Source organism: Mixophyes fleayi, chromosome 3, assembly GCF_038048845.1.
Source record: "Mixophyes fleayi isolate aMixFle1 chromosome 3, aMixFle1.hap1, whole genome shotgun sequence".
NCBI lineage: Eukaryota > Metazoa > Chordata > Amphibia > Anura > Limnodynastidae > Mixophyes > Mixophyes fleayi.
In genome coordinates, this window is record NC_134404.1 from 70,711,509 (window position 1) to 70,737,289 (window position 25,781).

General features: G+C 39.9%; 1 protein-coding gene across 4 annotated transcripts; it reads left to right on the forward strand.

Moving 5' to 3' along the window:
* Nucleotides 1-6,348: 6,348 nt before the first annotated feature.
* FAM168B (family with sequence similarity 168 member B) lies at nt 6,349-24,437 on the forward strand. Of its 4 annotated transcripts, none has more exons than XM_075201699.1 (9): nt 6,349-6,508; nt 11,963-12,021; nt 13,714-13,793; nt 14,462-14,542; nt 16,743-16,835; nt 19,620-19,762; nt 20,708-20,885; nt 21,117-21,242; nt 21,742-24,437. In XM_075201699.1, the coding sequence occupies exons 3-8, from the start codon at nt 13,724-13,726 to the stop codon at nt 21,227-21,229; spliced, it is 678 nt and encodes a 225-aa protein (XP_075057800.1). In that variant the 5' UTR covers nt 6,349-6,508; nt 11,963-12,021; nt 13,714-13,723; the 3' UTR covers nt 21,230-21,242; nt 21,742-24,437. The 4 variants fall into 4 exon arrangements, with proteins under 4 accessions (XP_075057800.1, XP_075057799.1, XP_075057802.1 ...); XM_075201698.1 differs by having other exon boundaries at nt 6,350-6,508; nt 14,459-14,542; XM_075201701.1 differs by lacking the exon at nt 16,743-16,835 and having other exon boundaries at nt 6,350-6,508.
* The last annotated feature ends 1,344 nt before the right edge of the window (nt 24,438-25,781 follow it).

The following is a 25,781-nucleotide window of genomic DNA, read 5'->3' on the forward strand; positions in this document are numbered from 1 at the left end:
AGGACTAATCGGCTTGACCAGAAATGATGTGTCTTTGATAACTACCCATGCAAGTGGTTCTCTCCTGGTAGCCACAGCAGCACCATGACAGACAGATGCAAAAGCCAGTAACTTTAACCCTGCATTCAAAACAATAAATTATATTTACATGTAATGAAGGCTAGGTGCAACTTTGCACCCTTTAGATTGTTTTGCTCCTAACTCTAAATGAGGCCCAATGTGAGCAGTGTATGATCTGCATCTGTTATGAAGCATGTACATTTTGTGCTGCAGCCTCCAGTGCTTTTTACTCTTCCAAGGTTCTGGAAATTTTGAATGGCTTTTCTAAGTTGAGATATTCTAGGACTAGTTTTTTCTGCAACTCCTTGTGTTTAGCCCCAAAATATATGATCTCTAATAAAATTGACTGTACCTTTCAACATGCAGTTCTATGTAATCAATTTTAGCCGAGTAAGTCACTTATTGGCTCACCTGACTTTCTGATACCTCCCATGAAACAACTTGTATCAAAGCTTCTGTATGGACTGCAATGTTTCAAATTTGTTGATTATTTGTTGACTGCAGATAGTGCTCCACCATCACATCCATTTTCCTATATGCATTGGTTGAAAAGGAAATTTTGAAACGGCAGTATGGAATTTCAGAAGAGACTGTATGGAAAATTTAAGTGAATGGCATTTGATAGTTTGTTCAATTAAAGCAGTAGAAGTGGCGGTATGGAATACCACCAAATACCAACACACTTCGACCCCTCGTTATAGGTATACAGACATGTATGCGATCTTTTGACTCTCTGCACCTATTCTGCTCCAGGACCTGCAGAAAACATCTACCTTCCAATCAGTTTTCTGAAATGTTCATCAAAAAAAATGTATGTGTTACTCCAAGCCTTGGGTATATATACAGACGTGTCAATGTGTGTATAAACCAAGAGCAATGGATTGCATTCACCAAGACACAATCCAATGTGTGCGCCGATGACACTTTTAACACTGCACTCCTTTTAGTCAGCATTTATTATACATTGAATAGTATGTGTTCTAAGAGTTTGGGACACATTTCATTGTGCTTCCGGTGAAACTATTTCAGGCTCTTTCAGGTTGCAAGGAGTTAGAGTTGTGACCACAATCTTTTATTGCAAACAAGTAAAACTATAATAATAATAATATACTTAGCTTTGATAGTTCTCTTAGTAATATGTTTAATCAGCAATTATCCAGGGCCCCACTCTCTCTCTCATGAGCTGGATAAACAAATGACTGGCACCATTACAGACGTCCAGGATGAGGCACCTTGTTTCGTTACACGGGACTTTCCAGTTCCTGCGCAGTTAGCACTGTGAAAACGCCTAGCTGATATATGTATATAGACATATCCAGGCTTCGTCTTGGTTACATCAGCATTTTAAAATACACACAAAGTACAAGAACAATAAAATGGAGTTCAGCGGCCATTTTGTTTGGCCTGTCACACATTCTATGCTCACTTATAAATGCATGTAAAATGCTTGAGAGATGACCTTTGTTTAAACTGACTTTAATGGAAAAATAAACGTGCACTGAATGGCAGTGCATATATACACTCCTTCCCAGGGCTGCCAAGAGGACTTCAGGGCCCTGGTACAACAACTTCATGGGACCCCCATATAGTTGAGCATGGCAAAAAATGTTGCGCCGCTGTGAGTGTGATCATAGAATTGGAGGCGTGGCTATGCATCATTGGGGCGTAACTATCAGGTGAAAAGCGCTAGGCCACCCTCCTACAGAAAACAAACCTGCGTTGCTGTGTACACCATTGGCACAAGGGTGCAGTGCCCACTCGCCGGGGCATGACATATGTCCCAGCACTCCTGACTTTCAGGATATCCAGCACCATAGTGTAGTATATAAAGAATGCAGTGTGTACATAAAGAGATAACAGTCTTGGCCTGCTCCTTACATTGGGCAGAACAGTCACCAAAAATTTGGATTGCCCCACTAGAATCACAACATTTCATCGACTGTCCTGCTCTCTCATACCTGTTCTTGTCACTTTCACCACCTGTGGCTGCAGGTTTCTTTAGTTGCGACTTGTCTGGATCCTGGAATGTTGGGGGCCTTATTTGGAAAATAAATGGGTACATTTAGAAAATTCCAACCAGCCCCGGCGTTAAATCATTAGCACCCACGATTAATAATTAGGCCTTTCTCCAGCCCCAACATTAAAATAATAGTATTCCCATTTAATAAATAAACCTATTTCCCTCCCTCTGAACAACTCCTGCAATAAATTAACAGCATTTACATTTCATAAATATACCTATTTCCCTCAACCATCACTGCCATTAAATAATTCATAGTCACATTTAATAAAGAGACCTACTTCTACTCAAACTCACATTCAATAGCCCCCAAACCACCCCATCTTAAATTAATAGTCCCCACTATTAAATTGCCCCACCATCACCCCACAAACAAAATAGCACTCATTAATTAGCCACCACCTACCTCACACACACTGCATTGCCACAAGCCCCCTGTGCTATCACACACACACACTACCACAAGCCTCTGTGCTATCACACACACATTACCACAAGCCCCCTGTGCCATCAAACACACATTACTCTGCAGCTTTATCATCACCACGCTGTGCCCCCTTATGATCACTCTGTGCCCTTCATGCTGCTTTTCCCCCCCTTCACCTGCCCCCCACCATCACACTGTGCCATGCTGCTCCCCCCCTCCTTCATCACTGTGCCATGCTGCCACTCCCTTCTTCTTCATCACTGTGCCATGCTGCTCCCCCCTCCTTCATTGCTGTGCCATGCTGCTCCTCTCCTTCCTTCATCACTGTGCCATGCTGCCCTCTTCTCCTTCATCACTGTGCCATGCTGTCCCCCTTCATCACTCTGTTCCATGCTGCCCCCATCTTAATTACTCTGTGCCATGCTGCTTCCCCCCCCTTCATCACACTCTGCCATGCTGCTCCCCCCTCTCCTTCATCACTGTGCCATGCTGACACCCCCCTCTCCTTCATCACTGTGCCATGCTGCTCCCCTCTCTCCTTCATCACTGTGCTATTCTGCACCCCCTCTCCTTCGTCACTGTGCCATGTTGCTCCCCCCCCCTCTCCTTCATCACTCGGTGCCTTTCTCCCCCCCCCCCCCCTCCATCACTCAGTGCCCCCCCCCTCCCTCCATCACTCAGTGCCTTTCCACCCCTTCTTCATCACTTGGTGCCTTTCTCTCCCCCCACTTCTTCATCATTCGGTGCCTTTCTGTTTTCCTCCACTTGCCTCCATTCCTTTACTTACCTTTGTATTGGCTTCTTTCATCTCTTCTCTTTTGTCTGGGTCCTCTTTGCGCTGCTCCTCACTGATTGTTGGGCTTGATGTCATCACGTCACGCCTGACATTCAACGGAGCATAGAGGAAGAAAGAGGTGTGCCGGTGCCACGATCATGTGAGTATTTTTTTTTTTACCATGCTCCGCCCACCACCTGGTACTCACCCACCCCTCTCGGCAGCCCTGCTCCTTCCAAAACAAACCACAGTGTAAAGCATTGGATGGACACACAAAAATGTCAGTCTGAATCAGTGGTCAAAGTGAAAATTTAGAAGTGGTGTTAAGGAAATTATAAGTGAATGGAATTTGATAGCTTGATTTTTTTTTTTTAAATACATGTTCCGTCTCACACACGATAACCCCTTCCCCCAAATCTGTGTCTGTGCATTCCCAACCATCCTTCATTACCATTTGTATTTTATCTGTTATCCAGCTCTCCCATCCTTCGGTTTCTACTGTACCTCTTTTACATCTTGAAACCTCTCAGACTTCACATCCAAGATTGCACCTGGTAAGATTTTTTAAGAATCTAGGCAAAATGTGCATCTACTGAGTAATCAATAGAAATTATACAAAAAAAGTTTGAAATCAGCTGTCATATTTACAGCCGCGATATTTACATGCCTGAAATATACGCTCCTTTAGCACCAATGTAGGTCTCTTTTGGATTTTCATCTGCTATTTAACTGCAAATCCAATAATGCCCTTTCCTGCATGCCTTAACAACTGGGGTGTCATAGGTTTCTCACTTCGGGTGTTACACCTTTCTCTTATGTTTGCTCTGCATCACTCCCCTTTCCCTAAGTGTCTTTTATTCCTATGCCCCTGCTCCATCTTCTCCCCTGTCCCTCTCACCTATCCTTCTCCACCATCTTCTCCTGTCCCTCTCACTTATCCCCCTGCACATCTTCTCCCCTGTCCCTCTCACCTATCCACCTGCACCATCTTCTCCTCTGTCCCTCACCTATCTACCTGCACCATTGTCTCCGCTGTCCCTTTCACATATCTCCCTGCATTCACGTCTCCCCTGTCCTTCTCACATATCCCCTGCACCATCTTCTCCCCGTCCCTCTTACCTATCTCCCTGCACCATGTTCTCCTCTGTCTCTCTCACATATCCCCTGGACCATCTTCTCCCCTGTTCCACTTACTTGTCATCTTGCAGCTGTCTTCCCTCGCATTCATTTATTCTTCTTTTTCTGCTTCCCCAATGTTCTCTCTTAGGATATACCTACTCTTGATTGCTTTTTAGCTGCTCGCCTGTTTCTTCATTAATTATATTCGCCACCTACATGTAATGAGAATGTGCCACTGCACTGCTGAAGAGGGAAAGAAGGAAGGGGGCGTGTAATCGCAGCAACATTGCTAGCTGCTAGGCTGCAAAAAACATGCTAGTTGGTTAATTGGCTCTCTCAGTCTGTGTGTGTGTGTGTATGTTAGGGAATTTAGACTGTAAGCTCCAATGGGGCAGGGACTGGTTTGAGTTCTCTGTATGGCGCTTCACAATTAGTGGTGCTATAAATGGCTGATGACTGATCAGTCCTTTTGGAAGCAGTGGCGGTATGGTATGCTGTTGTATAGCTGCCCACTTCAAGCACTGGTCTGAACTATAGAAGACTTGACTATGTACTTTTCAAACAAGAGCACTGAAACGCATTTCAAATGCATAACTAATGACTGATAAACACAAAAAAATTACCACCTTCGTTTATGAGTGAAGGTCAAATGCCAAACTGCTAACTATAGTTTACAGGTTACAGTAGTCGAATACATTAAAAGGCCATCTGGTTGCACTAACCCCCTACCTGCGGAAAGAGCTGTACAATATAGGGGGTCTATTTACAGATATGCAGCAGTAACATTCATTCTGTATGGCTGCAAATTGCACTGACACAATGCAGAGCTGCTGTAATCTACTATGCCAGGACTGCACGGAGAGCCCCAGAGAAGACCCCCTCCTACATTAACTGGTTTCACTGTTAGCCTAGCGCTGTAGGTGAATGCAGAGGATGAAATAAGCATAGGATTTTACACTGCTTCCGTGGACCTCATAGGAAAAGACAAGGCTGAAGTTAGCTTTTTATTCAGCCAGCTTCTTCCAGCTTCTTATTGAGAAAAGCTTATTTTTAAAGGATTAAATCAAGTTGGATCAATGATTTCACATCACATTGAAACTAAAGGGTGTCCCTTACACAAGCTTTACCCCGATCCAAAAAAGGTTTTGGGCATACAATATGGTGACTTTGCCCCATGATTTTAACATTTTGAATAAGTACAGTGGCGCACGCAGGGGGGGTTTCTGGGTCTCCAGAAACCCCCCCCCCCCTTCGCTAAAAAGTGCCCTACATATCGGCACTGTAGTATACAGCAGCCGCGGCGCTAAGAAGCGTCCGCGGCGGTGCTGTATTGTATACAGCACCGCCGCGGACGCTTCTTTGACAGCGCCGCGGCTGCTGTATACTACAGTGCAGCCGAAACGGAGCGCGGCAGGTCTCTAGGAATTCTTTTTTTTTCGGGGGCGGAAAAAACCCCCCCGAAAAATCCTCCGTGAGCCCCTGAAGTAGGGTGGTCAGTTTAATATAAAACACTTGTCTTTTGCCTGGTCTAACACTGTTTTGGGCATGAACTCAGAAATCAACCCTTGCAAAACTACAGCTACGTATTCAAAATAATGAAAATGTTGTTAACTTCGTCATAAATTGGGTGAAGCCCTGCTATAGCCATTTTTATAGCCAGGATTTTTGAGCTATTGCATTTTATTAAATGGACCTCTAGGTGCAGTAGATAAGAAAGCAGACGTATGTACTACACCTCTGTATTGTATCAGGTTGGTATGACGCCCCCTATTCCTCTATGCATATGATAAATGCTGTGCTGTGAGGAGCACTGCACCGTGCACTGTCTGCATTACACTACAGTGCAGTGACTACACCCGGATCAACGTTGGAAAACACAATTAGAACCAGCGGTTGAGCGGCGTCACGTGACCAGCCCAGTCCTAGACTCCGCCCCTATAGCCAGAGCGCGTGGGGCGGGAGAATCTGGCTCCGACAGGAAGTGACGTCACTGGCCCGTAGGTTGTTGCTGCGCAGTATCTCCAAAGAAAGAAAAACCCAGACACGGCTGTGTGTACCTACTGCCCTGTCCGGACCGGCCCTGATCCACCGCTGCCCGTATCTAAAGGTGAGGGGGCTGCCTGCGGCAAGGGGGGGAGGGACGGACGCACTGTGCCTGCTCTTGTGCTCGCTCTATCGGCATCTCATTCACAGGTACCACATATATCCTGATGAGGCCTAACGCTTCTCATCGTTATATCCCGTCCATCCACAGCCCATGCTAGTCAGACCTGCTGCTATTGTGGTATATGACCTTGTGTTTCCTCTGCGGAATCCACCATGTTAGAGATTGATCACCTGCACGGTGTCCGTGTATGTCCTCCCCTGGGCTCCCTGCATGCATGTCCTCCCCTGGGCTCCCTGCATGCATGTCCTCCCCTGGGCTCCCTGCATGCATGCCCTCCCCTGGGCTCCCTGCATGCATGCCCTCCCCGGGGCTCCCTGCATGCATGCCCTCCCCTGGGCTCCCTGCATGCATGCCCTCCCCTGGGCTCCCTGCATGCATGCCCTCCCCTGGGCTCCCTGCATGCATGCCCTCCCCTGGGCTCCCTGCATGCATGCCCTCCCCTGGGCTCACTGCATGCATGCCCTCCCCTGGGCTCCCTGCATGCATGTCCTCCCCGATGTATGTACACAGACATACAGCTAAAACATTTAGACATTTCATTTTAAAATTTTGTTTAAATTTCTTTTATTTTATTAATGCAAGTATGCTTAAAAATTAAATAAAACATTGTTTTCATTTAAAGTCAATGCATTTCCCTATGTTTGCTGTACAACTTTTAACTAGCTTTTGCCTTTTTTACGTTTCACCTTTTACAGCACTCTTATGTTTACTAATTGTCAGGTCATGCCACATTTCAACATGCACTTGCTTTATTTTTTGTAAATACCTTTACACTTTCATCTGCAAGTTTTGACAAAAGCTTAATTTTAGTATTCAATTATTTTCTCTAATATGACATTCTATTCTTGTCTTTGTTATGATTTGATTTTTATAAGAGAATATTTAACAATCAACTCAGCTTTCACTGTGCAATGCAATATGTTCCTTCATTGTGCTGTTCCTGGATAATGAGTTAACTGGTTTAATGAGGGCATCTCTTTGGTGTTTTAATTATTTGCTGTCAATGTAATTGTTGAGTGAAGTTGTAATGACTGCAGTATGTCAACTATGATAGATATATATCTATATATATATATCTATATATATATATATATATCCCACATAAGACAATCTAGACATCAACACATGTATCCCTAGGCTTCAGCTAAATAAAATGTAAATGTATTCATAATGGAACAATATATCTGTTTTGAAATCCACTTATTTAACATGAAACATATGTACTTGTAGGTATTGACTTCATAATTTTATTTTTTGTTGATTCCAAGCAAGCCTTACATGGCATTGTGTGTATCTCTAAATCTACATACCTGCTTGCTCAGTGGTCAGGGCACTTTGTTAGATTTGTCTGTGTATGGGAACGCTCAAGTTATTACTAAGTTTAATGCATTACCATCTATCCTTCCATCTGGTTTAATTTTACCCTTATTTACTTGTACAGTATGTGGTTGGTCCATTGATCAGAACCTGCTACCAGTTACATCACTTTGTTTGCATTTCTGGATTGTCACATGGCATCAATTGAAGGCTGTGCATTTATAGCACACACTGAATTGCTCCTATTATGACACTGGAGTTAGGGGAAAAGTCTACCGCTGTCTTACGAGAGCATGTCATTTTGAAGTCTTTGTATGTAGTTTGTTTGTTTTAGTTGTTTATTTAATCACCCCTCTGATTGTTAGCTCTGGGGAACAGAATCCTTCTCTCGTTTTGTCTTGTTTTAGCAAACCAGAACTTCCTAAATTTTGTCTTGGCTTATATTACTTTTGTTAGTGTGTTTACATTCTCTCCTCCTGTAAGCAGTATTGGCACTTTATAAATAAAACATAGTTAGAGGCCCTATAAGTGAATTTTAGTGTCACATTAGAAGTTGAATCAAGCTAGAGAGCATACAGGCATGGCCAAAAGTTTTGAGAATTTCACAAAGTCTGCTGCCTCAGTTTTTATGATGGCAATTTGCATATACTCCAGAATATCATGAAGTGTGATCAGATGAATTGCAATTAATTTCAAAGTCACTCTTTGCCATGACAATGAATTTTATCTCAAAAACATTTCCACTGCATTTCAGCCCTGCCACAAACGGACTAGCTGACATCAGGTTAGTGATTCTCTGGTTTAACACAGGTGAGAGTGTTGATGAGGTCAAGGCTGGAGATCACTCTCATGCTGATTGAGTTAGAATGACAGACTAAAAGCCTTAAAAGGAGGGTGGTGCTTGAAATCACTGTTCTTCCTCTGTTAACCATGGCTAGCTGCAAGGAAACACGTGCAGTCATCACTGCTTTGTACAAAAAGGGCTTCACAGGCAAGGATATTGCTGCTAGTAAAATTCCACCTAAATCAACCATTTTTTGGATCAGAGAGGTTCAATAGTTGTGAAGTAGGCTTCAGCGCGCCCAAGAACGTCCAGCAAGCGCCACATTTTCCAAAAGTTGATTTCAGCTGCAGGATCAGGGCACCACCAGTGCAGAACTTGCTCAGGAATGGCAGCGTGCAGGTGTGAGTGCATCTGCACGCACAGTGAAGCGAAGACTTTTGGAGGATGGCCTGATGTCAAGAAGCCACTTTTCTTCAGGAAAAACATCAGGGACAGACTGATATTTTGCAAAAGGTACATGGATTGGACTGCTGAGGTAAAGTCATTGTCTCTGATGAATCCCCTTTCAGATTGTTTGGGTCATCTGGAAAAACGCTTGTCTGGAGAAGGAAAGGTGAGTGCTACTGTCAGTCCTATATTATGCCAATAGTAAAGCACCCCGAGTCCTTTCATGTGTAGGGTTGCTTCTCGGCCAAGGGAATGGGCTCACTCACAATATTGCCTAAGAACACAGCCATGAATAAAGAATGGTACCAAAACATCCTTCAAGAGCAACTTCTCCCAACCATCCAAGAACAGTTTGGTGATGCACAATGCCTTTTCCAGCATGATGCAGCACTTTGCCATAATGCAAAGTGATAACTAAGTGTCTCGGATCAAGACATCGAATTTTTGAGTCCTTGGCCAGGAAACTCCCCAGACCTTAATCCTATTGAGAACTTGTGGTCAATCCTCAAGAGGCGGGTGGACAAACAAAACCCCACAAATTCTGACAAACTCCAAGCATTGATTAGGCAAAAATGGGCGGCCATCAGTCAGTATGTGTGTGTATGTACATGATGCTGGTTTGTGCTTAATAATTAAATTGACTCCTGGGATTAGCACACATGTAGAATATTGAATAGGCACAAATTTACATTTGATGTTTTAGTCCGTTTTTAGGATTGGCTTTAGCAGTCTGGCTTGGTTATGTTTTGACCAGCTTGTGCTATCTTGCTGTAGGCAGATCTTTTAGTAAGTGTGAATAGCTATTACACACTCGTACACATTTTGATTGCTCTATCGCTGCATCATTCCTTTATTTTTTATTATAATTTGTATTGGTTATTTTGGCGATGGTCATCCAGATACACTTCCAAGGGCCACTCATTACCCATCAACAGGCCTTTTAAATATAGCGAGCACATTTAACGGTTCAATGTGACGTCTTTGTGACCAGATGTCCCATCAGCTTTTGAAAGTTAAGTGCGATGCTGGAATAAGCAACATACAATTCTGCAGAGAACTTTTCATCCATCAGCCTGTTACGTGTTTTTAATGTGCCCCACAGTTTAAAATGTCTGTTTACATGTCTTAACTGAAAGCAGACAACAAATGTACTTAAATACATCAAATTTGACAGCAGATCAGAACCACTTGGCCCATCCAGTCTACCCATTTTTTTAACCTATGGTAATCTAGAACCCTATATGATCCTTAGTTCTTTGTAAGGATATACTTATGTTTATCCCAAGCATGTTTAAATTGCTCTATTGTATTCGCTTCTACCACCTCTGATGGGAGGCTATTCCACTTATCCACTACCCTTTCTGTGAAGTAGTTTTTCCTCTGAACCTTCTTCCCTCCAGTTTTAGTGCACGTCCTCGTGTTCTACTACTTCTCTTCCTTTGAAAAATGTTTCCCACCTGTACCTTGTTAAAATCCCTGATACATTTGAAAATGTCTATCATGTCCTCCCTTTGCCTTCTCTGCTCCAAACGGTACATATTAAGATCTTTTAGTCTTTCCTGGTAAGTTCTGTGCTGTAGGCCATGCACCATTTTAGTTGCCCTTCTTTGTACAGCTGATATGTGCATTACACCGCCGGTCTAAACATTCCTGATCTTTCTTTAATGATGCAAGCAGAAATCACACAGCTCTTTCCCATGGTGGAAGGAGGAAAAGCACAGACTGCGCGTCCCTCTCTCCAGCGCTGTATGGATGTCACATAATGCACAAGTTGACTGCACCAAGCAAATAAGATGTTAAGAGCTGGGATTGTGGGTAAAGCTTGGTGGGGTATAAAGCAGAGAAAAGGACCAACAAGTCATAAAGTGGGAAGGACCTGGGGGCCGCACATGAAGGCTCAGAGGGCTGCCTTTTGCCCATCATTGGAATAAGTGATCATAGAACATCCCTTTTAAACAATAACCTTTTCAGAGCTTATTAATGAAATGAAAGATACTTACAGTACCCTGACATTCCATTGCAGCAAAGTATTGACTCCTTACTCCACTCCAGACAGCTGAAGCTCCTTCCACATCTTTAGGGCAGAGTTGTAATGGGATCTGGTATAAGTGGGGAAAATAAACTCTGTGATAACCCTAGCCTTGCCACTGTGTATGAATTAACCAGTGGTTCCCAAACTGTGTGCCGTGGCTCCCTGGGGTGCCTCAGCGATCTCACAGGGGTGCCACGGATAGGGCAGGTGGTAAGGAAGGCGGGGGACTACTTGGTAACTATTTTGGCTTAGGGGTGCCTTGAAAAAATTATGGAGACCCTGAGGGTGCCCCGAACTGAAAGTTTGAGCTGGTTAATTCAGTGGATCCCAGAGTGTGTTTCTGCAAAGCAAATCTGCCTAGCTGTCAGTCATTTCTAATTATTCTATTAGAAGAGCAGCATCCTGAATACATTGCAGCCTTCTGCAGAGGAGTGATGGAAAGCACGGTGGATAATATTTAGTTAATTTAAATGCTGTAGTTATTTCTGTTATATCATGCAACTTGATAGTACACAGACTTTGAAATAAACTTATATATTTCAATCTATCAAATATAAAAATGTTTGTGTCAAAAACTGTTTACTTGCTTTTTTAACATAAAATTGACTCACCTTTACAACATATACACACGTAAAAAAGGAGACTGCTTTGTTTTTGGTCTGAGTCTAACGACATTAATGCTGTCCATCCAGTAACCATTTCAGATTGCATATTTGTTTCCCTCTCAAATCACCCAGCATAATTGATATCCTTAATGTGTTTATTAATGATAGCAGTTACTGTACTGATTTATGTATATATTTTTATTTCCTAGTATTTCTGGAAACTATTGGACAGCCGTAACAAGTGATTGACAAGCAATTGACAGGTCTTGTAAGTGGTTTTTTTTTTTTTTTTTTGTAAAGGCCAAGTATATTTGTGGACGTTTTTCTTCGCTAGAATATGCATTATAGATCCAAGTTAAAGTCCTTTCATACCTCTTAATAGTCTAGCTTCTTGTATCTGTTTGCTCATAGCCAAAGATCTAAATCCTTTTTTGTATTTGAAATAATTGGAATTTAATAGTTTTCTGTGCCTGTGATTTCAAACCGTAATGCAGGTGTCCTAAGGCGAGCTCAGGGAGGACAGAAACCTCCTGTGGAGCGGAAGGGCAAAAGCTTGGCTTGGGCTACTCTGCTTCATGTGATCCTGTCACCCTGAAGAGGATGTTCTTTAGGTTCACTCTGCATCTAACTGACTGTAATAGAAAAAAATTTGCATTTAGCAAACAGACTATTTCTGTTTTCTTAAGGATTTTTTTTTTTTTAACTGATTTCATGCCTTTTTTTTTTTTTATTTAGCGTTGGAGATAGGTCTACTTTTGTGAACTTGAAATGTGGTATTTTTAGAAATAAATTGTAAAAATCATTATTTCTGTCTGCTTGTTTTGGCCTATTTGATCTCACATTGTAATTAAATCCAGACAACATATAAGAAGACCTTGACTTTATCTGGATGTGGCCTCTTGATATTGACAAAATGCATATGGCTGAAAATGTTGCTTCTTAAATAAACCAAAAAAAATCTGTAATGTATTTACTATCTATCCAGAATATTTTTAACCAAATAATGGTTATTGTGGTAAGATTACAGTAGTGACTGTCCTACACATAGGTGCTACTCTTTATTCCTGCTGTGGCAGGCACCAACAAGCCGTAAGTTCATTTTTCATGTTTTTTGGATTGGCCTAGTGATAGACTCTTTGGGGTGAGGTCTTTGCCTTGATTTCCACGGTATTGAACCTTACTGTTGCCCCGTACCCTGCCCTGGCCCTCCTACACTTATACCCACCATACATCCCTAAGTATGAAAGATGTATATTGGGACATATGCTCATTGCAGCTAGAGCTGCGATAGCTCAGAATTGGAAATCCACTACCCCCCTACTATGACCGAATCATCTCCAAGATCCAGTATAACTTTGATATGGAAACTTTAGACATGCCCTACTCCTTATCTATCAGCACCTAATGTTGGTTTTATCTGAGTGACATATGGACAGTAGTCAAAAGTAATATCTGTACTTCACATACATTACCCAAACCAGATATTAATTGTGAAGTATTGCATGTTTCTATAATACGTTGTTTCCATACTGGGAGTTTAATTGAAGTGTTTTTCTTATTATATTATTGTTTAATACCATAGCCTGCAAGTATCCCTGTCCGTAGTTTATAGTCGATCATCTTGTTTTTCACTCTTCTTAAATGGATCTTTTACTTCAGTTTTGTGAATACACCACCTGATTGTTTCTTTTTCACGTGGATGTGTTTACATTTGCTAACTGTTCATGTATAATCTGTGTAATTGTATTTATCTTTATTCTGGATGAGTTTGTTATAACTTTGAGGGAAAGCAAGTGTCGTTGCTCTATTTAAATTGCTATTTGCTCATATCTATTCCGTTCATGGATAGGGTTCGCTTCCTATACCCATCTCTGGCACTTTTTAGTCACAGGTGTTATAATTGTCCTTATGCAAATAAAGTAAATCATTGTATGTCATTATGTTTCTATTTTTATTTTAGATCTAAAACCATGAATCCCGTTTATAGCCCTGGTTCCTCTGGGGTACCATATGCAAATGCCAAAGGTATTGGGTACCCTGGTAAGTATAATGTACTTATTAACCTCCCTTTGTTTAAAAATGTTTACAGCCAAACACATTGCGCAGCATAGTCTCCTTTCTATTCTCCCTGCTCAGCTATCCAGATGCATTTTATACACACTGGATTTATTACCATCCCTCTTGCTGCCTACCTGCAATATCTAGGCCAAGCAAAATACGCAACATCACTTGGAATAAAGTGCCCACGAGTACTTCTATTGAGGTGGTCCAGTCTTTCCTTACGTTACTACTACAGTTCTGTAACGTTTCTTTCCACTTTGGGTTGTTACTGCTCCTGTTTCATCTTAAAGCAAATCAGTTTGAAATAAAAACGAAGTTGCCATGTTCAGTGATTACAACCACTGTCAAATTTGTCCCCTATATATAATATATTGTAAATACAAAATGTTTCCAGTTGGCCAGCAAGCATAGACTATTGGATAATGTTTCATCACATAAATCTAAGTATATATTCCCCTTGTGCTAAGGAAACATAAGTCAGTGCTGCTGTAAGAGTCACTACACCCATAGTTTTATGGACATGCTGCTCTATTGTACATGTTAAACAGTAACTGCAATAATAGTTAGAAGTGACATATTTGCTGTAGAAAGTTTCTTTTGCAGGAATAACATTTATGTTGTAACAATATTTCCGTTCCTCTTAGCAGGCTTCCCAATGGGATATGCAGCTGCAGCTCCTGCCTACTCTCCCAACATGTATGCTGGTGCAAATCCTGCCTTCCCTTCAGGTAAACAAGTCTTACCTCTCGCTATCTGGGCAGACACTATTGGGTTTAGTAAAATGACAAGGATTCATTCGTTGATGAAAGTATGACTGACTGAGATACAATAAATCGTTATAATGCTGGTAGTTTAATGGGCTTCCGACTTTATGGATGTGTGTTCAGACCCTAAGCTCCAACGAGGCAAGGGCTGATTAATATGTTCTCTATACAGTGCTGTGTAATATGGTGGCGCTATATAAACAATAATAGGCAAAAAAAATTACTGGTCATTTACTTTTTTCCAATTTTCGGGAATAACTAGAGAAATATATTCACAACTTATATAATTCACCCTTAAATGTTGATGTCTCCAAGGTATGATAAGACTGGTATTGAAATCAATTTATGAATAAAATTACTACAAATATACTTGACTGCAATGTATCATAACATCAGAAATGTACACATTACTGTAAATAAAAATCACTAAATATATGATCATATTGAGATTCCAACTTTAATTTTGGTATGTGCGATCTTTAAAATATCAAGGTTTTTGAAAACTGGGAATCTGTTTTCAGTTTTTTTGATAAGTGACCATGAAATGTTTCAATCCTAGTTTGGTACATCAAATAAAAACCTAAGCTCTGAACAAAATGGTATCACTTTTTTTTGGGGGGGGGGGGGGGGGGGTTCTGTGCTGTTTTTGTATGCTCACAATAAAATGTGTGGATTTTTTTTTTTTTTAAACTTTATAGCCTTTGTAAATCAGGAACTTCAGATTCAAGATTTGTAGTCCCCTTTTTTGGTCAGTAAAGAATACTGAGATCAAAATTGGGGAACGAGAGGTAAAGTAACTAGAAGTTGGATCAGTTGAATGACCCACTTCAGGGACTCTGATGTCCCAGACATTTGGTGCCACTACTGCTGCTGATACCTTCTCAGTGTTAGCAGCTTGGTTCCAGCAGTGTTTGTTGAAAAGTAAAACTACCTTGACAGGAAGGTGTCAGCAGTGGTGGGTCCTCCTCTGTATCAGTGTATTACTGCTTTGGTGCACATTGCCGGAAGAACATTTCTTTATCTGCTTCCCTCACATTTCAATAACCACAGTGTCTGGGAACATATTTTCAAGTATCCAGTGGGGAAGGTTATCAGTATGTAGCATGGAAAAGGGAAGATTTTTTTTTTTTTCCCCTGCTTCCCGCACACTACCACATGTAAGCATGGGACTGCCCTTAGCCAATTGCGTCTTTATTGCTTAGCATATAATACTGGTTAGTATCATTTGTTTTATTTCGGAGCAGTAAGCTCTGTTGAGAAGTGTGGGAGCAGTCCCCACAACCCCAGGTCCTGCCACTAGGCAGATAAGGCTCCTGAGTACAATGATGCGTGATGTGGATCTGGAGGAGTGTCAGAGTTTTGCAAGGTATCTGGTACACTGGTTAGTATGATCTTTTAATGGGGAAATGGAGCCAAACACCAAGCAGAAGGTTCATTGTTGGTGAATGAACCATAGTATCCGAATAGTTTCTTCCAGCTTAGAGCTCAGATGCCCTCTAACAGGACTTGCTCTTGGGTCTGATATGCATTGAAAGTCTGGTTTTCTTGTATGAAATCTCAGTTTCAGCAAATATCTGGAATATTGGTTGTTTTACTTTTCAATGGTTTTTCTTTTTTCCCTAAAACAACTTGTGTGGTTGATATTATAAATATAATACCACAAGCGTTCCATAGCTCCAGGGGCAGGGGGAGAACCAATCAAAAGCCATACATACACACCACCCTCATCCCCTTTTTTTAGTGGTTCATGGGAATGTTCATCACTTTAGGTGGTAATGCATCATTAAGGAGAAAATGAGAGAACATAAGTTCTAATAAAAACATTGGAAATGTGTTTGGTATGTAAGTAGGTCAGTTTTTGTTTGAAAATGGGATATACAAAGGAGGTTTTGGCATTTCCTGAGAAATTAGTTGGCTCATCTGTTGGCTGCTAATGCTTAATACGTATTGAGCTATACTCCAGTTGTGTTCAAGAAAGGGTTTTAAAACCAGCAGGGAGTGTACTTTTTTCCTTTGGTAATCTAGTATTTTGAATCCGTTTCTTGTTTTTGTTTTGGCGTTCATTGTGCTGGAGTGATCCTAGCAATGTAGAAAGAAAATACAAATGGTGGGGTTGTGGATTAAATAGTGCTCTACTGCTTTTTAATTCAACTTTTATTTTCAGAAGTAGAACATCCACAATATGTGACTTCGGGTGTGCAAATGTTCATGTTCGGGCACGCTTTCTCTGCTGCGAGAAACGGTGCAATTAATTCAGGTACATGTTTTGCTTTTTCTTTAACACTAGTTGTATATCTGCTCTTCCTTGTTAAATAACATACATTAAAAAGCAAAATAAGTACCTGATAACACTTAATTTATTTATTTTTTTTGTCTAAAAAGCTTGCACACATGCATAGACATGATCAATGTATAGCAAGGAAGGGCAAGGTGCAATGTGATCTTCTGAGGGCTACCTTCCTCTGAATTGGATTAAAGTTCTGCTTATAATCTTGATTTTGGAGTGAAGGTATTTTATTGCAGATTGCTGTAGATGCGAGTAACACTAGGGGGTATATTTAGTAAATGGCGGGTTTGAAAAAGTGGAGGTGTTGCCTATAGCAACCAATCAGATTCTAGTTATTTATTTAATGCATTCTACAGAATGACAGCTAGAATATGATTGGTTGCTATAGGCAACATCTCCACTTTTTCAAACCCGCAGTTTAGTAAATCTAGCCCTAAGCCTTTGTTACTATGTTCAGAATTGTATGTATTTTCAAGACAGAATTCTCAAAAATGAGTGCTTGTAAGACACCCTTCACTGCAGTGGAAACGACTATTGTAACCTGCTTTCATTTTGGGAGTGGAGGATGTCTTAGTGTAGTACAGTGGATCCCAAACTTTCTCGGTTCGAGGCATCCTTAGGGTCTCAATAATTTTTTCAAGGCACCCGTAAGCCAAAATATTTACCAAAAAGTCCCCTGCCTTGCTTACAAACAGCCCTGGCCGAGGCACCCCTGTGAGATCGCTGCGGCACCCCATGGAGCCACAGTACACAGTTTGGGAGCCACTGGTGTAGACCCTTTAAAGTGTCTGCTGGGATCAAGCCATGAAAATCATGTAAAAAAAATAATTTGAGGGTAATGTGTTTATGTAAATCTCCTGACCAGTATGCAATTCTCCACATGCACACACAGCCTGATTTTATTGTATAATTAGTAGTAGGGGGCACCTTGTGTCTTGTGCCTCCTGTAAACTATTGACTGCCACATTTTGTTGTATTGAGCAGACCACATTCTTTATGGCAAGAGATATCAAAGTGTCTCTGTTGGTATTCTTTAGTCGCCAATATAAATGAAAATAACTTCAGTATTTATTTAATACATTTTGGGCACAATTTTTTTAACACCAAAGTAGTATTAAAGAATTTGAATAAAGAATTTTGCTGTGGTATATTTCAGTCTGTGTTCGGTGTCCCTGAATTGTGACTTATTTTGCTGCACAAGCTCACGGTGTAGACTTGAAGTATGGCTATAGAACAGACATGTTGGAGCTCACATGGTTATATCTTGATTGTTTGTGACGCCCTTCCTTGTGTACTGTGAATGCGCCGATGGTGAGATTGGAACTAACTAATCTTACTATTCAGATCTCTTATGTCTTACCTGTATCATCTGTTACTACTTTTACTTTTGTGAAGTCTTCTTTACGCTGCTGTCATAAATGAATGTTCATATTGTTGGGTTGCATTTTAAAATGAAACCCCTGTTTAATTTAAACATGTATACAGGAGTGACTTATGCAGTGTCCTTGGTTCCCTTTTTTCACCTCTGTATGTTAAAGGTCATTTAAGGGGAGGTAGTTTTTCAATGATCTTCCAAATGGACAAAATATAGATTGTGTGTCTAATTCACAGATTAAATGTCCACAGCAAACAATCGCAAATGTGACCATTTTTCCCTAAAATACTAGAATATTTTGATTCTGTGACATTTACTCTAGACCAACAGAACGTAAAATTAGGCTAGCTTTGTAGTATTTGTATTTAAATAAGACCTACCATCCCCAGATAAAAATGTCTTTGTATTGTTTTCCCTCACTTCCACAAATCTTCAGTGGTAAAAGCCATCCTTACCCTGACTAATTTTTAGTTTAAATGTAGAGTAGCGGGTTTCCTTATCTACCAGTAATGCTAAATGGTGAGTGACCTATTGTACAAAGCTGAAGTAGCATTACACGGCATGTCTGTGTATGCATTGATACCATTGGCTATGTGGTTCCTTCACTCTATGCAGTGTGTTTTTTATGATGGGGAAGTTCCACCGTCCTTTGGCAACTGCTAGCAAATAATTGAGTAAGTGGGATCCTACACAGGCTGTAGGGATGTGCTCCCACTATATAGCATGGAGGGTAGTGCATGTGACCCATGGCTGTTTAGGTGCTTCTACCAACCAAGCACTACTTACCTCCTATGCTGATTGTTTTCCTGCTACTTCAGTCTTCCATCCATAAGCACTGTATGTGCATCTATTTAGGTCCAAATACACAGGATTTGGTCTAGTGTCCTTTTTAAACAGGAAACCTTTTACTCGAATGCCCTATTAAAAAAAAACATGTTTGGAAATGTGTGCAGTCAGCAGAATTTAAGGACTGCAGCTTTACTTTCAGAAGGCTAAAACATGAGCCAAACTCATACTTGCTCTACTCCATTTAAAAGCTACTGAAATACAAGTTGCTGGAATCTTGAAGAAAGACTACAGACTTTATCAGCTGATTGGACGACAATGTAGGAAGCCTCTATTCTGAATGGCTATTACAGGGAACAGTGTTTTGTAAATAGCTTGAGCACAACCATGTGTATCTGTGAAGGTTATGATTTCTCCGGTTAAGCTGTGTTAGTAATGGGGATACTTACATTTATGGATTTGTATTGTTTTTTTTTTTTCCTTTTGGTTTGAAACTTTTTATAATGCATTTGAATTTTAGACATAAATTCTGCAATTATTAAGTAGTATAAAGTAGATTGTTATATGATGGTCTGTATGTCTATCTTTTACAGGATATACACCAGGTACACCATACAAAGTTTCATGTTCCCCCACCAGTGGGACTGTGCCACCTTACTCCTCTTCCCCAAATCCTTACCAGACTGCAGTATACCCAGTAAGAAGTGCCTACCCACAGCAGAATCCATATGCACAGGTAACGTGTGATTAATGCAGTAATATTTATCTGTGTGCAGGTTATATACAATTAGATCATCTTTATTTTAAACATGATTTTTTCCCCCATTAAATTGCATTGTGACGTTAAACCTAGTATGTACTTCATGGTATGATTTTGATATTACAACTGATACACGTCAGACAGGATACAAAACCTTTTGATCTCCAAAATTTTAAAAAAGCAACGAAGACATTCAATGACAAACTGATTTGCAGCGTTCAATACTACCAACTGAATTAATTTAAGACCATGTATTATAATAAATGTAGGCAGAATACATTTATTTTAAAGAATATGAAAAAAAGTCTTATAAATACACATTTTGCAGAGAAACGTGATGTATGCAAAATCGGGAGTCTTTTTTCATGTTCAGAAGCCAAAAATCTATAAGTATCACATAAATTCATTAAAGCTTTTTTCATCGTAGATCTGTGTAATCATTACTAAATGATTGTCTACACACCATGTTGTAGCACTTCTTTCCTGGTAGAGGTGTTTTCCAAGTTGACGATGCCTCCACCCACAGAGTGTTTGCTCACCCAATGGTTTGGTGAACGGAACACTTCTCAGTCATAGATTCTGAACCCAGTTGAGCATTTACGGCATATTCTGGTACAATGCCTGAGACAGCGGTTTCCACCACCAGCAACCAAGTGACTGTTGCTGCATTTCTACCCTCCATACTAGGACACACAAAGGCCATACTGGTCGTATACTGTGGGGCAGTGCCCTATTAAGTGACTTTATATTGACGTTTCCATTTTAGGTTTTTTTGGTCCACCAGCTGTAGATCTAGTATGTAATGGAGGCCACAGCAGAGCTATGTTGTATTGCAGGGCAATGAAAAGATTTCCCCTAATAAAGGTGCTCACAATAACAAACATTTGTGTTTTGTGAACTTAGTTTTTCCTTTTCTTACAGCAAGGAACGTATTATACACAGCCACTGTATGCAGCCCCTCCACACGTAATTCATCACACTACTGTTGTGCAACCCAATGGAATGCCAGCAACTATGTATCCAGCGCCAATTGCTTCTCCAAGAGGTAGTGGCGTGGCTATGGGGATGGTTGCTGGGACCACAATGGCGATGTCAGCAGGTAAATATGAATCCGGATACTAAAAATTTGAATTTAATGAGTGTAGAAGGTATACAATACTTTTGTCTCTTTGGGTGGTAAGAGAACCATTTTTAATTAACAGGTTAATGCAGTCAGAAATAATTCCATTCACAATAGTTCTTTGATCTCTATTTTTTGTTTAAGTTTAATGCACAGGAGAATCGTTGAACTTTTCCGAATGATGTATTTGATATAAATCTTGTTTTGTAGGTACATTGTTGACCACCCATTCACCAACTCCAGTAGCTCCTCATCAAGTTACGATGCCTGCATATCGGCCTCCGGGGACACCAACCTATAGTTATGTCCCACCACAGTGGTGATTTACCTACCAGTGTAAGCAGATTTCGTAGCATCTCTTGTGCAGAGTTATACCAACCATTTATCAACCATTATTGCATATGTATTTGAAGTAGTTGATTTTTATTTATTTTTTCATTTATTTTTCCTACGGTCAGGTTTCTTATTCCAAAACATGGTAAACAAAAATATTACAAACCACCTTAATCTTCCATTATGTTTATGTACTTTAGATTACTGTTTTACAGTGTTTCAGTATGAGTCTTTGAACGCCACTGTATTTTTAATCTGGGGACTTATTTGCATTATGTTAAGTTGCGTGCCCATCTAATCTGTCATTAGATCTTTATTAGGAGTCTTTTTGCTTTCAATTCCTGCTGTTTTCACCAAGAATTGAGTTTAAATACATGAAGTTGCTTGTATTGTGATATTTCAGCTGGTATTTTATGATACATAGTCATTTTCACTGGTTCTATTAGATCTTAACTGACTTATTTCATAGTTTGTTTGTTGTTTTGTTTTTTTTTCCCTGTAGGTTCAAAGATGGAAGATATGCAAGTAAGAGGCTTATTAGATGGTGCTGAAGTGTTTATGCCTCCATCGAGAAGTTTCTTCCTTCTGAATTCTCTCAACACTTTACCTAACACTAATTCAGGATCTGAAGATTTCCATTATTGCATACGTTAACATCTTGGGACTCTAGTGGTTGTCTTAATATGAAAATCCTGTTTTGTGGACAGTCTTGCATTTTTTTTTTTAACCTAATTCTAATGATAAAAAGGGAGTATAAAGTTTCGATCCATATCTAGTTGAATGCATGTTTAAACACACAAATTAAGCTTGCTCATTTTATTGCAGTGACATATGCAAAACACAAAATCATATGCAAAATCCAAAAAGAATAGGGAAGGGATTTTATGGCCTTGTATCATTGGTAAGGCCCGCCGGACTAGAGGCAAGACTAACAACCACAGTGTGTACTTTGAGTGTTGCTCTACCATTTTTGGAAGATTGTTGCTAGTTAAATGGTGCCATGTTAAAATAACAAAAGTGATTTACTACATCCTAAAGAAAACAGTGTAATTCAGAATATACCCAACTTCTCACTAGGAATACTATGTTTATTTTTATTTTTTATATATTTTTGGCATTCCTCTTAAGTTTTTCAACATTGTGTTAACTAGGTTAGCTGGTTCAGGTGATGTGACCAAGTAGGATTTGTTACTGCGTAGACGCAGTGTGTAACGCTATAAATGTCCTTCATTCCTGGGTACAACTATTGCCATGCATGAAGTGGCTGCTTACATTGTATTGGCTCAGCACTACTTGCAGGATAGAGAAAGAACACTTCAAGCATTCCACAGACATGTACATGACCGGCTGCTTTTATGCTCTTATATTGTCTTGGTAAAAATTGGAGAGAATATTCTATGCATCACAAAATGTGAAAAGACGAAATCAAGGAGATTACAGTTCTCCCTTTCAGTTCATACGATACATTGACCACAAGTCAGGGTTTTGTTTGTTTTTTCTTTTTTTTTTTTTTTTAATATAATATATAGTTTTGGTTTTTTTATCACTTTGTGCAGAAGTTTGTGTTTTGGCATTCCACAATAAAGAAACAAATATGATGAACATTCCTAATTCTAATGTGTATAAATTGAGTAAGTGAAGGGATTGTTTATAGAATATAGACAGTGTCATGGTACACAGTTCAACAAATCAGGCAGCAAGTGATTTTATTTGAAGACCTTTAGTGTAATATTCTGCATGAGATTCCTGCCCACACTTCCCATCCAGATCTTTCATCCAATGTTTTTTTTTAGTTCAGGCATTCAAATGAATGTAAGCTTTATTGTATGTTTCTATTAACATCATACCTCTCTGATGTAATGGATTGGTATAATGCTGTATTTTGCATTGTCCATGGAAAAATGTCAGAATTGTAAAACTGACAATTGATATGCTGACACTTGTACATTACACGGATTACATGAAATACTACACATTTACAAACCCCTTAATGTTGTGCTATTTAGAAACCGTTATATACATTCAGCATTTATTATTTCCAGTTTATACAGCTAGTATTGATTTAATCCGGGTGGCACATTTCCTATATCCACCTTTTGTGATACTTTATAGTATTAAAGTGTTTTTAGTTTCTCTCTAAGCGTGTTAGTACCGTTTAAATGATCTTACTGTGACAATCTCCTGCCATGACATATAGTGTTTGTAACACAATTGCCCACATGCGCCGTTAAGCAGTCTTACATTCAGTGTTTGCTTCATTTGATCTTCCAGGATACTCAGCCAGCTCTGTGATTGGATGTCTCTGGAAGGATCGGCTTTGCCAATAGGTGGAGTGGGGGAAATTGCCTGTACTAAGGCTACATTCACACAAGTGTTCAGTCCACTTGAGCTGCACCATTTTCTGGTAGTGTTGGACAGATGATTGATCTCGGTAGCGGTTCACACTGACATGTGAGGCCGTGCATAGAGAATACAGGTTAGAGTGTAGACTGACATAAATAATGCAAGATCCATTTACGCTCTGTCTCAATGCGTTGCTTTGACTTGTTTAAACTGCGTGCTTTATAGTGCCATCTAAACTGCATTTGGCTTCATTCACTGCTGCTTGAATAGAAGACCGCTAAGGTGGCAGGGCAGAGTTTGATGGCTGGCTTTTGTGTGGTCATAGATTATTAGTATGACTACCACATAAATCTGGTAGGGCATAACCCATTCAAATTCATTAATTTTGAATTATTCTTGCTGATAGGATTCTCTACAAATGTGGGAACTGTGTAGTACTGTTTATGCACCTCTAGTGTATAGACTATGGTAGTATAATAAGGTCAGATGTGTATGATTTGCCTCCCATGGCTCACAGGGACACAAAACTGGTGAGGGTTTAGTTTGGTAAAACCAAAGTCATTTTATATATATTTTTTTTTTTTTTTTTCCAAACAGTAACTTTTTCCAAGTTTAGCAAATATAACTAAAAATGTGAAGTTTGTCACTATGGGGAAGATTCACTTATCGCAATGTGGTGCCCGGACATTGTACTGCGCACATTGATGGCTCTGTAGGAATCTGCTTATAGAGGCGCAAGGAAAAATAATTGCAGATTCCAGCTATAACATTGGTGCGAGGTGTATCTGGACTGTTTCGTAGATACCTCGCACCTCCCCTTAGTGACCCTTTCCTGACCTAAAACACTAACCTTTTTATAAAAGGTGTACATAAACATTTAATTGTCGGACACTTGCTCACTGAGTCGCATATTGTCAAGGTTCTTCTGGATAGTGATTGTGTAGTCCCAACATACACACTGAAAGTGTTATTACACTTTATTAAGATTTAAAAAACAATTTGGTATTTAAAGTGAACCTATGAGTACAAATAAGTGTATGTAAAAACAAATATTACACTATCTTGGCATTTTACTTTGTCTGCTCTGCAAACCTGAATATTGATGGCTTTAAGGCCTTAACAGTATCCTGGAAACGTTTTTAATACGTGGCGAAGTAGAACAATGTAAAGATGTAGGCTCCTGGCGACAAATGGCCCATTATCAAGCAACACCTTGTCTTTGAGGGAAAAAGAACACATTTATTGAGCCCAACTCATGAAAATCAGCTGCGTATTTCTATGTATTTTGCCAATTTGTGAAATCAAGTAAAGATCAAAAAAATGTGTACCTGTTAAAACCAGCAACCTTTCTGTCAAAACAACCATGTGGGTCACAGTTACATTGAAAATAACCAGAATGCGCAAATTCAGATAAATCTATTTTAGCAGAAATTTCAGTCTTGATTGGAGAAATGCAAAGTATTGTATCTAAAAATAAAAATCACCAGTTGGATGTTTATGTATTTGGGTTTATGTGAACAATCTAGCCACCTTGTATTTTAGATTTCATGCCCCAAAACTTTCAGAAAAGGATTTTTTTGTTTTGTTTTTTTGAATTTTTTTTTTTGTTTAGACATTTTACATGCAGCTTTCATACTTTTTATATGTAGATTAAATGTTGTCTTCCAAAAAGAAAGCAAAATACCATTCTTTAAATTAAACAATGTCTCCGATTGTGGGTGGATGGCGAATCCATTCTGAGCCAGTTCAATTATGTATACTCTTTTTGTATAATGTGATTAGATCAGCTCAGATTTCACTTATTTAAAAGCACGTTTATTGTAACAAGAATTGTTATGTATTAATACTGTTTTCAATAAAGATTGACTTGTGTTGCTTACTGGAGTTAACTTTTCATTCCATGATTGAAGGAAATTGCAGCCTGGGTTCATCAGGCTGCATTGTAAGAGGGGTGTCGCATAACTGCCCCTCCCCCTGTTACAGTGGTGAATGTTACTCTCCACAATGGGCAAATACTATCAGACATTGGGTTGGGACGGCACCTGAAGTACAGGGAAATTTCTTCATGCCATTATAAAGGCAGATTTTCAGGGTTTTTAATGTAAATATAAAAGTTAATGTACACCCTGCAGTAAATGCTACAGTAATGATGTGCGGGGCATAAATAGGAACAATGCAGAGTGCTATGTCCAGGGAAAG

Excerpts from the sequence above, each read along its gene's own strand:
- FAM168B (XM_075201698.1), top strand. The coding sequence starts at position 13,724 with ATGAATCCCGTTTATAGCCCTGGTTCCTCTGGGGTACCATATGCAAAT. Across the intron at positions 13,794-14,458 it reads CAAAGGTATTGGGTACCCTG|CAGGCTTCCCAATGGGATAT; the intron begins GTAAGTATAATG and ends CGTTCCTCTTAG. Across the intron at positions 14,543-16,742 it reads AAATCCTGCCTTCCCTTCAG|AAGTAGAACATCCACAATAT; the intron begins GTAAACAAGTCT and ends TTTTATTTTCAG.